Source organism: Echinops telfairi, unplaced genomic scaffold (assembly GCF_000313985.2).
Source record: "Echinops telfairi isolate 266 unplaced genomic scaffold, ASM31398v2 ScPeMD7_5;HRSCAF=22, whole genome shotgun sequence".
Taxonomy (NCBI): domain Eukaryota; kingdom Metazoa; phylum Chordata; class Mammalia; order Afrosoricida; family Tenrecidae; genus Echinops; species Echinops telfairi.
This window is the reverse complement of record NW_022103901.1, coordinates 33,307,823-33,323,148: the sequence shown is the minus strand read 5'-3', so window position 1 is coordinate 33,323,148 and position 15,326 is coordinate 33,307,823. Positions and strand designations below refer to the sequence as shown.

General features: G+C 45.2%; 1 protein-coding gene across 1 annotated transcript; it reads right to left on the bottom strand.

Moving 5' to 3' along the window:
- Positions 1-6,535: 6,535 nt before the first annotated feature.
- Positions 6,536-11,850, bottom strand: LOC123521206 (histone lysine acetyltransferase CREBBP-like). The gene is made up of 2 exons (XM_045285915.1): positions 11,783-11,850; positions 6,536-8,054 (listed from the first exon to the last, which is right to left on the bottom strand). The coding sequence occupies exon 2, from the start codon at positions 8,000-8,002 to the stop codon at positions 7,583-7,585; it is 420 nt and encodes a 139-aa protein (XP_045141850.1). The 5' UTR covers positions 8,003-8,054; positions 11,783-11,850; the 3' UTR covers positions 6,536-7,582.
- Between the last annotated feature and the right edge of the window lie 3,476 nt (positions 11,851-15,326).

Below are 15,326 nucleotides of genomic sequence, written 5' to 3'. Positions count from 1 at the left end.
ACTGGTTTTGCTGCCTAGAGAACCAAGCCTGTTGCACACAAAATAAGGCATTTCAGACTCGGGAAGGGGATGTCCCTACCAGGAAAAACAAAACAGGAGTGGAGTGTAGCTTCTGGACTCTGAGATGTCCGTGCATCGAATGTTCTTGATCTGGGAGACAGCTTTGGCAGAGGAGTGAAAAAGGAGGTGGCACAGTAGCAGGAGGAGCCAGTGCATGAGACAGCAGTGGATTTCCCAGCCCGTAAAGCCGAGCGCTTTTGGGTAGGAGTCTGGCTTGTGGAGTGGGATGCCTCTGGGTAATTAATTTGTAGAGCTGGGTTTGCTGACCCACCCAGCTGGAGCCAGAGTGCCTTCAGGTTGAGGTTTTTGGGGGTGGGGTGCCTTTTGGGCATATATTAGCAGTCCTAAAAAGAACTTTGTAATATGTCCCAACTGAACGACTCAGTCTTGAGCATTTCCACCTGAATTGTATGTAACCTGTTAACTTCCACAATAAACCCCATAATTGTGAACATTGCGTGTGAGTTCTGTGTGGCCATTGCAATGTATTATAGAACCCAGCCGAGAAGTAAAAGGGTGCTGTGTGAGACAGAACGTGAGAACAGAACAGAAATTGAGAACACTAAGATTCAAAGGATTGTAAACTGAATGATCCTAGGAGACAATTCAGGGGGTTTCAGAAGAAAATTTAAGGAACCTCCGCAAAAATTAAAAACTGGTTGACATAAATGGTTACACAATTGAATGAGAGTCTATCAACTATCCAGTTGATTATATGTTTCTAAAATAGTTTTTAAGATGTTACACAGTAGTCATGAAATGGGGTAGATCTAGCCTCAAACAATGGAGACCTTCTTGGTCTGACTACAGGACATGGGTGATTCTACCAGTTTATTCCGAGTGAGTATCTCTTCTGAGATCTTTTTTTGACCCAGCTTCCAAAGTGGCAAGTAGAACCCTTTAATAAGTAAAAGCAAATTGTTCTCTGATACTGGTTTCCGAATAAGCGCTCAATTACAGTGGAGAATGAAAGGAAAGACAGCTACATTTCTGATGCAGAGCTACTTCCCTTGCATTCACCACGGAGCTTTGACCTCACACTGTAACACAGCCGCCACCTCATGTCAGAAGTCTTGATTTGGGGTGCTCACATCAGTCTCCTTTTTGATCATGAATTGTATTGAATTCCTTTCTTTTAAAAATAGTATTATATACTTCATAATAGTGGATTTTAATTTTACCTAGGTAATTCAAATGAATAAACCATTATTTTAACCTTCAAACGCAATCTTGTACCATATTCTTTGCAACTATTTGATATATATTTTACCCTTGATGTATTTTATTTATTGATTATTTTTAAATCATTTTATTAGGGGAACATACAACTCTTATCACAATCCATCCATCCAGCAATTGTGTCAAGCACATTTGTACATTCGTTGCCCTCATCATTCTCAAAGCATTTGCTCTCCATGTGGGCCCCTGGCATCAGCTCATTTCCTCCCCTCCCTCCCCCTTCCTCCCCCCCTCATAAACCCTTGATAATTGATAAATGATTATTTTTTCATATCTTACACTGTCCGACGTCTCCCTTCACCCACTTTTCTGTTGTCCATCCCCCAGGGAGGAGGTTATATGTAGATCCTTGCAATCGGTTTCCCCTTTCCACCCCACCCTTCCGCCACCATGGACTGATTTTTATAGAGATTCCTTAATCACATTGAAAAAAACCTTTTTATTGTTAATTGGGTAGTTTACAGAGCAGATCAGTTCTTCATTCTTCAGGATTTTGTTTCATCTCATTGGTTGCTATCCCCACTGTAACACATATCCATTTCCTCCCCATGGCGCCTGTTTCCATTTCTACTTTCCCAGCTCTCCTCCTGAAACTTGCCCTTGGGTAAGTGTCCTTTTCATCTCAGGTGATTAATTATTCTAAGGGTTGCATACCTCATTAGTGTTATTGTTTCCTGATATTCCTGAGTCGATTGACTGCATGGTGGACGTTTGTTTGGGTTTATTGTTGTCAGCACGTTCTTTTTCAGATCTGAAGGGTGACTAAGGGACATAGTTTTGGGGTTCCACCATTATCTATCTGACCAGTAAGCTTAGTCTTTATAATGTTTATGATTTTGAGTTTTGTTCCACATTTTTATCATGCTTTATCCAGGATCTTCTAATGGGATCCCTTTCCAAGCAGTTGGCAGTGGTAGTCAAGTACCACATTGTTCTTGTCTCTGGGTTGTGCACACTTATGTTCACATTGGCCATTAGTCCCTTTGACTAATTGTTTCCATGCACCTTTGATAGTCATCACTTTTCTTTCCTGTCAGGATGGCACCAAGAATGGCACCTTAGATGGCTGCTCATGAGTTTATAAGACTCATCTCAACCCACCAAAGTAGGATGTAGAATGTTGTCTTTGTAGATTACGTATACCAATTGACCCATTGTTCTCTGAGACTAGGATCCTGAGCCCCCAGGCCCAGTGATTCACTCCCTTAAGGTTGTCAATGTGTAATGAGCTTCATAACGTTATGCACTCTTATGTTCTACCACATTTATGGATATCTTTGGAATGAAGATAAATATATATGTATAAATATTGTTATACAAAAACGGAATTGTGCTGGGCCAAGTGGAGCTTTCATAGTATGCACCACCCCCCTCCCCTCCCCCTAGGACGCATTCAGCAATTCACTCTGAGTTAGTGCACCCAGTGGTGTCACCTGGGAAGGTTCTCTCTAGTCACAGTGAATGTTTTCATAAAAGCAGTTTCACTCAAACCTCATTTTTTGTGATGGCCGGTTTAAGAGGACACTATATGGCTGTGAAATTTTGTTTCCTGCTCTGGTAAAATGCCATAGAAACTGTTGTGATGTTGAACGCAGCTTACAAGGACAATACTATGGGAAAATTCAAGTGTATGAGTGATTTTTTCATTTCAAAAAAGGCGAAATGCCAATTTATGACAAACCTCATTCTGATGTCCGTTAACTTTCCGAACGGATGAAAATGTCCACTTGTAGCACATTTGGAGTTTGTTCCACCAGGTCAGACTGTTAATCAAGCTTTCTATTTAGAGCAGTGGTTCTCAACCTGTGGGTCCCTCTGGGGGTCAAATGACCCTTTCACAGGGGTCACCCGATTCGTAACAGTAGCAAAATTACAGTATGAAGTAGCAACAAAAATAATTTTATGGTTGGGAGGGATGACCACAACATGAGGAGCTGTATTAAAGGGTCATGGCATTAGGAAGGTTGAGAACCACTGATTTAGAGGTTCTGAAAAGATTGTGTAACAGTGTGCAACCAAAAAGGCCTGATTTGTGGCTGATCGGGAACTGGTTTTGCCCCATGACAATGCACCTGCTCACGCAGCCATCTCAGTGTGCCAGTTTTTGGCAAAAAAACAGTATGCCTCTCCTGCCCCACGCCCCTTACTCACCGGACCTCACTCTATTAGATTTCTTTTTGTTTCTGTGAATGAAGAGGGATATGAAAGGACAGCAATTCATGAAGTAGAAGAGGTGAAGAAAAAAAACGAGGGAGGTGCTGTCATGCAAACAGATTAGTTTGGAAAATGTTTCCAAGAATGGAGTCACAGATTTGACAAATGTATTAAGTGTAATGGAGAGTACTTTGAAGGTGATAAGGTTGTTTTGTTAAAAAAAATTAAATACATAGCTTTCGGGAAACAAATTCCATTTGGGGAGTTTCCCCTCACATTCTTGAGTATACTCCCACTGTACTTCCTACACTTCCACCCTGCATCTTTCCATCACCTCATAGGTCATCTTTGTCGTACGACTGTGTTCATAGCAGTATTTACCTCTGCTGCCTTTTACTGTTGCTCTCCTCCCAGTATCCGGCTTCATTTTCTACAATTTCCCTTTTTTGTGTATGTTGACTTCCCCTTCACCCAAGTTAACACATCTAGTCAGGAACTTCCCCTCCCTCTCTCCCTTGCAACCATCAAAGAATGTTTTTTAGCTTAAAAACATTTTAAAAAACTTTTTATAGTAGAAGTCTTATACAGTATTTGTCCTTTTGTGATTGGCTCATTTCCCAATATAATGCTTTCCAGGTTCGTCCATATTATGAGGTGTTTCACAGATTCATCATTATTTTTCACATTGCATAGTATTCTCTTGTGTATGATAAGATAATTTATCCATCCTTCCACTGATGGGCATTTAGATTATTTCCATCTCTTAGCTGTGACAAACAATGCTGCAGTGAACACGAGTGTGTACCTATTTATATACCAGTCGATGAATTGCTGGATCACATGATTTTTCTAACTTTTTAAAGGAAGCACCATACCATTTTCTACAGCAATGCTATGATTTTGCAATCCCACCAGCAGTAAATGAAGGTTGTGAAGAAAACCCTTTGCCAGCAGGTTGTTGTTTTTCAATGTTGCTGTTAATGCAGGGTTGAGATGGCATCTCATTGTCTGATTTGGACCTCTCAAATGACTCATTCTTACAAGTTTCTTTTCATTGATGTATTGGCTGCCTTTTGGGTGAAATGTCTATTTATGCCCATTTTTAGATTGTGTTGTCTTTTTCTTGTTGAGGTACTGAAGTTTTCTATAGATGTTAGAGCTTAGTCCCTTGTCTGGTATGCCCCCAGTCTGTGGGTTCTCTGTTTTACATTTTGTGAAATCTTTTGCTGTACCGCAGTTCTGCTTTTTAGGAGGTCCCAGTCAACTATTTTATCTTCTGTTGTCTTTTCAGTTATGTTTAATAGTGTACTTATGCCGTGTATTAGGGCCCCTCAGTTTGTCCCTGGAGTCCTGGTGGTGTAGTGGTGATGCATTGGGCTGTGATCCATTTGGTTGGCAGTTCAAAACCACCGGCAGCTCCTCAGGAGAGACTGGGCTTTCTAGTCAAAGAACAGTTACAGTCTGGAAACCCCACTGAGTCACTGAGTCAGCATTGATTTGATGGCAGCAAGTTTGGGTTTTGATTTTGAAGTTTGTCCCTACTTTTTCATTGATCATCTTTTATAGTTCTAGGTTTTACAAATAGGGTTTTTATCCTACTTGAGTTTGTTTAGTCTAAGGTGTGAGATATAGGCCTTGATCACATCCTGTCTTCTGCCTTCTTGGGATAGAAATCTCATCTTCAGAGTACACTGGTTTTCAGGTTTTTCTGATCATGCACAAAGGAGCAACTCATCCTTGGGCAAGATCTATTGTTGTTGGATTGCATGTTTCCCACAGACATTTACATACACAGCATGAGACATGGCCCGGGGCTCTCCTGCTTTCTTAAGCTACCCTTAGCCCTGTTCTCTGATTCGATTTAGCTGTCCTAGCCAAGCTCACTGAGAATGACCAGCTAGCACAGTTACATCTAAAAAGGATGGTAGGATGGAGGCTTGGGATGTGGAGCCCAGAGGTGGTCAGTGCACAAAATCTTTAATTCTAGAGAAACCTGCATTAGCTTTCCACTTGCACCCCTTTGAGGGGAGGGTGCCCATCAGCATTGACATGCACAGGCATTCACTCCCCTCTGGTTCTAACACTGGCCTCAGAGCTGCCCGTGAGTGGAAAAGATGGATGAAATATGAATATTCATGGAGTGAACTACCTGATGGGGACAGCTGGTCTCTGGGGGCAAGGAGGTCCTGCTATTCCTTCCCGGGGTGGTAGGGCCAGTGGTCTTAGTCCTATCTGACACACATCTGGTTTAATCAGTCATTTTTGACATCTAGTTTAAGTCATTATTAAGACTCAAAATAGGACGCCTTGTCCCAATTTTATCCCCTTCTAATTTCTTAGTTTTCTCAAATTCAAATTCCAAAGATTAAGTATTTTGAAAAGACTTGTGACTATAAGGACCAAAAAGGAGGCAGGCCTGCCACTTGGATGAGTGATTGGAACCATAGTCTGGTCCTCTCATTGTATTACAACCCGAGAAGGTACTACAGAACCCTCCCTGTAGCCTCTGCAGCACCCTTTTCATCATTCATGAGGTGCATGTACAGGAAGGGAGGCTGCTGAGAATGCTGCAGGGGTCCTCCCCCTCTCTGGTCGTTCTCGGGGAGCTTAGCTAGAGCAGAGAAGACAGAAGTGGACAAGGAGCTCAAGTACAGTGTCAAACCATCACTTTGTAGATGTAGAACCCATAAGCCTCAAATGTGTGGGGCCAGCACTATCTTTACTGCCATGGTCTCTGGGGAGCAAGCCCTTCAAACAAGCTGCTAGGCCCTGGACTGGCTCCCTAGCTGCCTCTGGCTCTACCACTGTGCTTAATGTCCTGGGCCTTCGTCTCCAAGCAAACACCCAGAACCATGTACGACTAATGACAGACTCCAAACCCAACAAAACATAAATATCTTACAACATTTTCACATGGATCTTAAAAGAATGGAATATATGTTAAAAATCACTATCGATTTTAAGCATACTTTATAAATAGGAAAGGAAAAGAAACATGCATAGTCTAAACACAATGCTAATAACAGCATTTTTCATAGAACCCCACTGTTAATGGCAAGTAAACATATTCAAGGACAGCCTCTTTTGTGTGTTGCACACAGTTTAATAATCTAAGAAATGAGCTGGGACATTACCATTCTATACAGTGATCGAATCTTCTTGAATTTTACTGTCATTGTTGCATGAGTTACATAAATCATTCTGCTGTAGAGGATCTCTGGCGAAGCGAAGCTAGGGACTGAAATGTGGTGACTGGGGCACAGGGTTTGAAAGCATATCTGTTGCCAGCGGGTGTGGCCACCTGCTGGCTGGGGAGGTGAGAGGCATGTGGCTGTCCTGAAAGCATGAGCTGCTGCGGTCTCATGGAGCTTGGCTGGCCAGGGAACTGCTGGATGTTGGGTGTGCTGTCTGCACCCAGCCCAAGCTGCCCCAGTTGGCCAATCTGGACCACCATTTGGTCCGTGGAGCTTCCCTGCATGGGGAGATGTTGTGGCATTTGCTGCGATGGTATGGCCAGGGGGTAGCTGAGGTTGTTGGAACTGGCTGTGTCCAGGCATGCCGGAGCTACCTTGCTGCTACTGCGGTAGCAGCTGCCTCCTCAGCCTCTCTCTCTACTATGGACTCATGCTTGCCATCAGGGTAGTGCCCATGTTCATGATGTTCAGTGCCTGGCCCTGGGGGTTCAGGCCTCCAGCTGGCGGGCACTCAGGTTCTGCAGGCCTGGCTGTGAGTGCGTGCTGGGCTGCAGGCTGGGATGTGTTGCTTGATGAAGGTGGCCACGAGCTGCAGGTTTGGCTTGAGGATGTTCAGTACGAGCTGCTGAACAGCTGCTGCTGTTGTGGGGTGCTTGGTGACTTTAGGGTCTACAGCAGGTAGCGCTGGGCACTGGACAAGATGCTCGGGCACAGCTGGGCACACTGGGCAGCTGCTACATGTTGGGCATGATGGGTCCATTGCTCTGCTAGGGAGTCAGCTTAACCACAGGGACTGTCTGGCTCAATGTGGTCATCATGCCTATGCATCCCAGAAACGGGCCACTATTGGTACAGATGCGGTAGAAGTGATGCTTCTGCTGTTAAGCCTTGTGCTGAGCGGCTCCACTGCTGCTGCTGTGGAGCTACATGGATAATTAGGGGGTAAGAGTGGTGTCTGGGAGGTGGGCTGTGGTATCTGGGGTGTGCTGGGGTGCTTTTTGGCGCATAAGCCAGGCCTGCTGCAGGTGGTGCTGGATCTGCTGCTGGCGGAGCTTGTGTTTGATGTTGAGGCAGAAGGGCACAGAGCACTTGTTCTCTTGGCAGTGTTTGGCGTGGTAGCAGCAGAGGGCGATGAATTGCTTGCAGACGGGGCAGCCGCCGTTGGTCTTCCGCTTACAGCCCTTGATGTGCTGCACCACCCGCTTCATCTTCTGGCAGGACGGCAGTGAGCAGCTGGCACTGCGGCACTCACAGGCGTGCATCACTGACTGGACGCAGCGTTGGATGCTCAGGCGCCGTGACTCTTGGGGGTTCTTGGACGTCGGCTTGCCCGGGTTGCTACCCTCACTGTCCATCTTGTGGCAGTGCCTTCCAGGTGTTGTCCCAGTTGATGCACAGGTCTCAGTCCTTCAAATGAGAAGGGAAGGCTAAGTATCAGCATGGGGTCTGCAAGGTGGCAACTTTGCCCCTAAGCCCCACGCCAGGCCCCCAACACTTCAAAGCAATTCAACTTTTTGTGACCTTAGGCTAAAGCTTTTCTCCATCTAGGGAAACCCTCATTTCTTATTTGGAAGCCTATAAATACGCAAGAATCATAAGAAAAAACAAACAAACTGGATAGTGACATGCAGCTGCCTGTAGTCAAAAGTGTACCCAATAGGTTCTGGGCTTTTCTCTGAATTAAGTGCTTGTCTCACTGGTCAACAGCTTGTGTAAACGAGCCTTTTATGTCTGTTTGCACTATGGACTGTACTTCACCTCTCCTCATGTCAGTGGGGTGCCCCGCCGTGGTACGGGCCAGGCAGGAGCCCGTTGTGTACATTATTGCATTTAGTCCATGTCCTCCCACAGGGAGGGGCTGTTTCGCAGAGACTTTGGAACCATCTGTTTGGGATTCATCCTTGGTTCCGCCAGTCACTAGCTGGGTTCCTAGGCAAATGACTCCTGTGCTTCAGTGTTCTCCTCTGTGACACAGAGATCTACCCACGGAGAGACTGTGCGAAGCAAATGACCTATTACATCCACCATGCTGAAAATAGTACAGGTCCAGAAAGCAATTAATATGGTAATTCTCATTGTTATTATTCATAGCTTACTGATGAGGAGGCCAATGGCCAGAGATGGCTGCATGGGGAAGTAAGTGAGAGGGCCGCCTTCGAGGTTGTGCTGGATAGTTTGCCCAGGGCCACATTAGGTGACACCATCACCTTCTGCTCCCAAGGCCCTTCCCTACTTTTCCCTAGCTGGCAAACACCCAGAATTGGATACAATTTTAAAAGCTGGCCAGGACCCTGAAGCTTGTTAGTGAAAACATTTTAAAGTAATTTACTTAAAGGTATTGAAACATAAAACAACTTATTTAAAGTTTTTCCCTGAACAACCAAATAATGATAGAAACAATTCCTGAACTCCCCTCTCCTTCCCTGATGATGTTCAGCACCATGCTCTTGTAAGGTGGGGCAGGTGTATTCATGACCTCAAAATGCACTGTGGGGAGAAGCGGAGCTCACCCTTATTCATTCATGTAATACATGACAGACCAAAGTCAAGCCCAACTTGCTATTTATCCCAATACTCCTACTAATTCTCAACACATGGGCTTGTGTTCATGTGATGGTTAAACTAAGTTGTGCAAAGTGTATTTTTCTGACATACTGAAACTAAACTCCTTACAACTGCACAACATGAGAATTTCAGGGAAGACTGCAGTTGTCAAGGATTTCATTCACAATCAATGCCCACTGAGGCAGTATCAAGAAGTCAAAAGATGTATCACACTGGGCAAATCTGCTGCAAAAGAGCTCTTTAAAGGGTTGAAGAGCACAATATCACTGAGGACTAATGTGCCAGACATCTGGCCCAAGCCATGGTATTTTCAATCGCCTCTTAGTGTATGAGAAAATTGTACGGTGACAAAGGAACATTGCAGAAGAATCGATGCATTGGGATTATGGTGCTGGTGAAGAATACGGAAAGTAACGTGGACTGCAACAAATCTGTCTCCAAGGAAGTACAGCTGGAACACTCCTTAGAAGCTAGGATGGCAAGACTCCACCTCGTGTACTTTGACATGTTATCAGGAAAGACCCGTCTCTGGGAAAGGACAGTTAGGTTGACAGAGTCTGGGCAAGGGGAAGTGGTTGATGATGGAAAGAATTTCTAGCAAAAAAGAGATGAAGGTGCATTTCCTTTATCACTTCATCTTGCTAACACAAACCCCCAAATGAAACTCACTGCCAGTGAGGCTATGCCAACTCTTAGCAACCTTATAGGACAGGGTAGAACTGCCCCATGAGTTTCCAAGACTGTGACTGTTTATGGGAACAGAAAGCCTTGTCTTTCTCACCTCTTTGGAGCAGCTGACCCTTTGGATTGCAGCCTAATGTGTAACCACTATACCACCAGGCTCCTTGCTAACACAAGAGAAGGTGGAAAGCACAGAAGACACATTTTCTTCAACAGAAGAGAGATGGTGAAAGGATGTGGGAAGAGAATGGCAAGATATTCACCACTACCCACCCCCACCCCCCATGCAATGGTTAAATTATCCCTTGGCTTTGGACTTGGTGACAAAGGCAGACCCAGAACTCTGGGGTACACATTCATCGCCAGTTCACCTGTAAAGAAAGAGCAGGTATGCTAAGGAAAAGTCAGCAAACGGCAGGATCAAAACTTTCGTTTCTGATCGATCACAAGGATCAACATATACCCCCTCCCAGGGAGATGAACAACAGAAAAGTGGGTGAAGGGTGACAGAGGACGATGTAAAATATGAAAATAATAATCTATAACTTATCAAGGGTTCATGAGGGAGGGAGGGGGCAAATGATGAGCTGATATCAAGGGCTCAAGTAGAAAGAAAATGCTTTTAAAATGATGATGGCAATATATGTACAAATGTGCTTGACAAAATGGATGAATGTGTGGGTTGTGATAAGAGATGTAAGAGCCCCCAATAAAAGTATTTAATAACAAACAAACAAGTTTCCATCTGAGGGAGCTCTAAGATTAGCTGAGGGTCCTTCAGTGTTACTGAGTATCCCTTTAATAAACTCACTTGTAACAATTCAAACCTTTTCTCTGACTCTGGCCTGAACATTGTCCCTTGTCTAAATACTTTCTTGCAGTGGGACAAGAGGAGAGGCTTGAAACCTTGAGCCTCCTCCTGGTAACATCCTTCTTGGCAAAGAAACACCAAATCAAAGTTGCTGTCAACAAGTTGTTTCTGACTCAGCAACCCAAGAGACAGGGTAGAACTGCCCCTGTGGGTTTTCAAGACGCTATTTACAGGAATAGAAAGCTTCCTTTTTCTTCCTTGATTTCCAATGGCTGACCTACCTTGAGATTAACAGCCCAGTGTGTAACCACTCAGGTACCAGGGCTCCTCAGTAAAGTAGACCGGCAATAAAAAATAGAGGAAGACCATGGCCACCGTGGCTGCCAGAATGGGTTTGTATATAACAACTGTGGGTAGGGCTCAGGACCTGGCAGTATTTCATTCTGGTGCGCACATATCCATGAGTTGGAAGCAACTCCAAGGCACGAGAAGAAGAGTGATTCTTAGATTTTAATTTGTCAAAAATTACCTGTTGGTTCTAGCTCCATTTTCTCCAAACTTCTAACGCTTTGGAAACTTTATAGATGTACTAAGACACCACCCTAACAGTCTCGTTTGCGATATAGGCAAAGGAACTGGAAGAGAGAAGACCTCAGAGATAAAGGGCACACGTCTGGCAAAAGACCTTTCTCATTTTTAAAGGTAATTCTTTGAAAAGTCTGACCAATGCATTTGTTTAGTGAAAGCCACTGGGCTCGGTGGCCGCAGCCCACTTCCACACAGCAGCTGGGCCTGGGTGGGACACTCCCTAGTCTGATGGGGAAAAACGTCGCAGCTCAAGGGGCATCAGCCCTCCCCAGTCCAGCCCCGCATCCTGGAGGAGAAACTGAGGACCGAGCCGCGCGGTGCTGGACCTGGGTCCTGCAGGTGGGGGGCAAAGCCGGCTTCGGCCACGGCTTAGTCAGTGAACTTGGCCTCCTCGTTTCTTTTCCCACAAAGGGGTTACCCCCGGGGGAGGGGGCGCTCATCACTTTGACCTTGCCCGGGGACCACCTCGGGTAAGTGGGCGCGTACTAACCTGGTCACCGCTCTCCAGCGCGTCGAAGTAAGCGTCGACCTTCCCTGAGCCTCGCCCTCCGAAACCAGGACATCCGGGTTCGGACTGCACTTGCGCGCGCAGCCGCTCCCGGCCCCGCCCCCCGCGCCGCGTCCGAGCTGCGCTTCGCCTTGGGAATGCGCAGGCGCGTGAAGTCCCAGGGGCGGCCGGCGGCCGAACTTTAGGGTGGGGAAGGAGCGCGCTCTGGGGACGGGGTGAGGCTGGCGCCCTTCGCGCCTTCCTCAAGCAGGACTTTGTCCCCGAGCCCCGGCGGAGCGGAGTGTGAGCGTTGTTGGTTCCAGGGCTGGGGCTTCCCCGCTCAGCTGGGCGCAGGAGCCCCAAGTTCGGCACGCTGCTCCCCGCCACAGCGTCTCTCGTCCCAGGCCACTGCACTGTGGGGCGTCGAGGACATGCCCGAGACGAGCCTGCTGGGTTGGAGCCGGGAACGAACTTCTCTCAGACGGGCACTGACGACTTCTGAGGGGCTCCGAGGAGGCCAGAAGCCGGCGGCCACTCTTTGGGCCAAGACTCCTCTGCTCCTCGACGACCCCGGCCCCCCGCGGAGCGCATGGAAGACCCGACGGGCTCCGGAAACTGATTTCAGATACTGGAAAGGGTTGGAACTCGCTCTCAGGATGCCTGGCGCGCGGCAGGATTCAGGAGGCGTTTAAGGCTGGATGTAAAGAACATCAGAGGCACATTGGTGGTTGCAGTCACGACTTTGTGGTTTTCCACGGAAGCCGGGTTTTAAGGAGCCCGGCCAAGTACTGCAGCTCCCCCCCTTTGTCATTCAAACCAGAACTCAGCCCAGCCTGCCCGCTTGGGTCCCTTACAATCTTTGGGGTGGTGGGAGATAGGGAAGCACCTTGTGGTGGTTAGATGTTGTCTGTCTCAGTGACCCTAGGTACAACCGGTCCTCTGCCATCTTCACAGTTGTTGCCATATTTGAGCCTCTTGTAGCCCCATGTCAAGCCATCTGGAAGAGCTTCTTCTGTTTTGCTCACCCTCTACCAAGCATGATGTCCTTCCCCAGAGACTGGCCCTCCTGATGACATGTCCAAAATGTCTGAGATGAATCTCCCCATCCTACTTCTTGAAGCATTCTGGTTGTACTTCTAAGAAAGATGTATTCGGAAATCTAGGGAATCCAGGGCAGATGAGCCCTTCAGGACCAGTGGTGTGAGTGGCGGTACTGGGAGGGTAGAGGGAGAGTGGGTAGGAAAGAGGGAACTGATTACAAGGAACTGTGTGTGACCTCCTCCCTGGGGTACAGACAACCGAAAAGTGGGTGAAGGGAGACGTCGGACAGGGCAAGATATGACAAAATAATAATTTATAAACTATCAAGGGTTCATGAGGGTGGGGGGGGCAGGGAGGGGGGGGTAAAATGAGGACCTAATATCGGGGGCTTGGGTGGAGAGGAAATGTTTTGAGAATGATGAGGGCAATGAATGTACAAATGTGCTTTACATAGTTGATGTATGTATGGATTGTGATGAGAGTTGTGTGAGCCCCTAATAAAATGACTTAAAAAAAAAAGAGAAAGATGTATTCGTTCTTTTGGCAATCCATTGTGGACTTCAACATCATAAATCAATGTATCGATTTTTTTTTGGTTCTTCCTTATTCTTTGCCTACCAATTGCATGCATTGAAGTGATTGAAAATAACTTGGTTTGGGTCAGATGAACTCAGTCCTCAAAATGATATAGTTGACATCTTTTAAAACAAAAGAGATCTTTTGTAGCAGATATACCTGGCCCAATACATCTTATCTGACTGTTGCTTCCACGTGTATTGACTGTGCATCTAAGTGAAGTGAAATCCTTAACTTCTTTTCTCCATTTATCATCACTGATTCCAGTCGTGAGGATTTTTGTTTTCTTATGTTGAGGTATAATCCTTATTATGGTTGTAGTCTTTGATCTTCATCAGTAAGTGCTTCAAATCATCTTCATTTTAAGTAACCAAGGCTGTGTTGTGTATATGGCAGACTTTTAATAAGTCTTCCTCCAATTCTGGTGCATGTTTTCCTTCATATCATTTAGCTGCTTGGGTTATTCGCCCAGCATACAGATGAAAATAAGTGTGGTCAAGGGGTACAATCCTGATACATACCTTTCATGATTTTGCTCCCTTGTTCTGTTTGAACAACCGCCTCTTGACCTATGTACACTTTCCTCATGAGCACAATTATGTGTTCTGGACTTCCAATTCTTCCTTAATGTTGTGCATAAATTGTTATGATCTACACCACCAGTTCTCAACCTGTGGGTCTCAACCTCTTTTGGGGTCGAAGACCGTTTCACAGGGGTCACCCGATTCATACCAGTAGCAAAATTACAGTTATGAAGTAGCTATGCAAAGCATTTTATGGTTGGGAGTCACCACGACATGAGGAATTGTATTACAGGGTCATGGCATGAGGAAGGTTGAGAACCACTGTCTTACGGGGTCTCTGTGAGTCAGAATTGACTCGAGAGCAATGAGATTGGTTTTTGTAGATTGTGGCTTTTTTGATGTATGATGTCTTTGAAGTCATCTCACAACTTGTCTTTTCTCCGACCCTTAGTTTTCATTGAGTCAAATCTATTCTTGAGCTAGTCTGTAAATTCAGATGTGGTAAACTCAAGGTTGTACTTTGATTCTTGTACACTTGTTTTCAGCTTTAACTCGAATTTGCATAGGGGCAATTGATGGTCTTTTCCATCGTCAGCTACTGACCCTTACTGGCTTTTCCATGTCTTTTCCACAGATGTAGTGAGTTTGGTCCTTGTGTATTCCATCTGGCAAGGTCCGTGTGTCGTCATCATTTATGTTGTTGAAAAAAGGTTTTGTAATGAAGAAGTCGTTGACTTTGCAAGATTTTATCATCCCTGTTACTGCTATTGCCCAGGGTATGTTTTTCAACCACCCATCTCTTCCATTTGTTTCCAACTTTTTCATTCCAGTCACCAGTAATTATCAATTCATTTTAATCACATTTTATCAATTTCAGACTGAAGAAGGTGGTAGAAATTGTAGCTGTAGGTATTGATGCATTGCAAAGTAAAAAATATAGAAGACTACAAATGCCGGTGAGGCTGTAGAGACACTGCAACCCTTTTTGTACTAGTGGTGCAGCCACCGTGGCCAATAGTACAGCCCTTAGAAAGTTGGAAATAGAGATACCATGTGATCCATCAATCTCACTACTTCCTAGGGAAATAAAAGCCATGACAGGAATAGATATATGCACAACTATATTCATTACATACTATTCACAATAGCAAAAATATAGCCACAACCTAAATGTGCATCAATGGAAGAGTGGATAAATAAACTATGCTACATACACAGAGGGAAGCACTATGCAAGTTAGTGAATAATGATTAATTTGCAAAACACCTCATTGCATAGATGATCCTTGTGATATTATGCTGAGTAAAAAAATTCAACAAAAGGACAAATATTGTATGATACAAGTATTATAAAAAGTCAACAAAATGTTTTTTCCCCCTTCCATTTTATTGGGAACTCTTTCAGAT

Excerpts from the sequence above, each read along its gene's own strand:
- LOC123521206 (XM_045285915.1), bottom strand. The coding sequence starts at position 8,002 with ATGGACAGTGAGGGTAGCAACCCGGGCAAGCCGACGTCCAAGAACCCC.